This window comes from Nanorana parkeri, unplaced genomic scaffold, assembly GCF_000935625.1.
Source record: "Nanorana parkeri isolate BGI_ZX_2015 unplaced genomic scaffold, ASM93562v1 scaffold6462, whole genome shotgun sequence".
NCBI lineage: Eukaryota > Metazoa > Chordata > Amphibia > Anura > Dicroglossidae > Nanorana > Nanorana parkeri.
The window spans coordinates 1-1,462 of NW_017312707.1; the positions used below are offsets into that span (position 1 = coordinate 1).

Sequence of the window (1,462 nt, forward strand, 5' to 3'; positions counted from 1 at the left end):
TGTACTCCGAGTACTCCTGTACCACACGGCGCAGGATGTACGCCACTCACCTCGGGATGAAAGAATATTTCGGGGCCGAGGAATCTTTCGTATCCGACATCGATGTTGAACTCCTTCTTGGAGATGGCATTGACGCCCGTGTACTGCTTGATCCACTTGGTGCCGTCCGTGTCGTACTTGCTGAACTCCTTCACCAGATCCGGGCACACGTAACTGAAACGTTCCTGCAACGAAAGTGACGAGGCTCAAATACCACCTAAAATCAGTCACATGACCAAAAGAACACGCAAGAGGGCGGCCAGGACACGCAAGAGGGCGGCCAGGACACGCAAGAGGGCGGCCAGGAAGAGCTCAGCTGGCAGGTTCAGGCACCTTACACTAGACGGGACCTGGTAAAACAAACATGGGAACCGAGGTCCGGGTGGCAGACGGGGAGCGGAGGAGCGCACGCCACAGACGGGGAGCGGAGGAGCGCACGCCACAGACGGGGAGCGGAGGAGCGCACGCCACAGACGGGGAGCGGAGGAATTCCTGGGTCATGTGGAGAGAGGAAACCACCGAGGGAAGAATGGAGGCCCCATCCTGGTGAAAAAAAAGATGGGCTCTATACAGGATAAAGCCCAGAGACACTCCGTGTGGAGGTAACAAGACAACTTTGTGTGAGGTCAGCGAGGGAAATATCCCGAGGGGTCCAGGAGGCAGATTCTGGAGAGCGCCAAGAAACCAGATGAAGGTCCCCCAGTGTCAGAGGAGTAACATGCACACCATGCGGCACATTCACCCGGCACATCACACCATCCGGCCCCCAGCTCAACACACGGCACAACACACATCACACCACGCGGCACAACACACCATCCGGCACCCAGCTCAACACACGGCACAACACACATCACACCACGCGGCACAACACACAATCCGGCACCCAGCTCAACACACATCACACCACGCGGCACAACACACCATCCGGCACCCAGCTCAACACACGGCACAACACACCATCCGGCACCCAGCTCAACACACGGCACAACGACCCTCATTAACCCCATGGTGACGGGAGACGTACGCTGTACGTGACAAATTATATCAGGCTCTGTAATGCCGGTAACAGCCGATTCTCACCGGTCACCAGTCATTAATGAGAGAATGAAGCCGTTACATGAACCGCCATTAGCGCTCCGGTATGTGACAGCTGAGAGAGCAGAGAGGTAGCGGAGTGACTCCCCTCTCTGCTATTCGCTGTGACAGCTCGAGAGCTCGATGTTTAGATACATTTCACTTAAGAGATACAAAAGATACAATGTATCAGACTTATCATCGTCTGGGCCGATCAAAGAGCTTTTAGCGAGATCTGACTTGGACTGAAGTCGGGATCGGTCTCTGAGGTTATTATTATGGGATGTTCCTAAGTTTGGAGCGGCCGAATAATAGCCAAAAATTAAAAAAAAAAAAAAAAAGTGAA

General features: G+C 54.0%; 1 protein-coding gene across 1 annotated transcript in view; it reads right to left on the bottom strand.

Moving 5' to 3' along the window:
• Positions 1–22: 22 nt before the first annotated feature.
• Positions 23–1,462, bottom strand: part of LOC108804206 (actin-related protein 3-like) — a gene marked incomplete at both ends in the record, with an annotated part of 2,357 nt that continues 917 nt past the window's right edge. The window contains one exon of the mRNA XM_018575958.1: positions 23–224. Within this exon, the coding sequence (XP_018431460.1) occupies positions 23–224 (202 nt within the window). The remainder of the gene's footprint in view (positions 225–1,462) is intronic.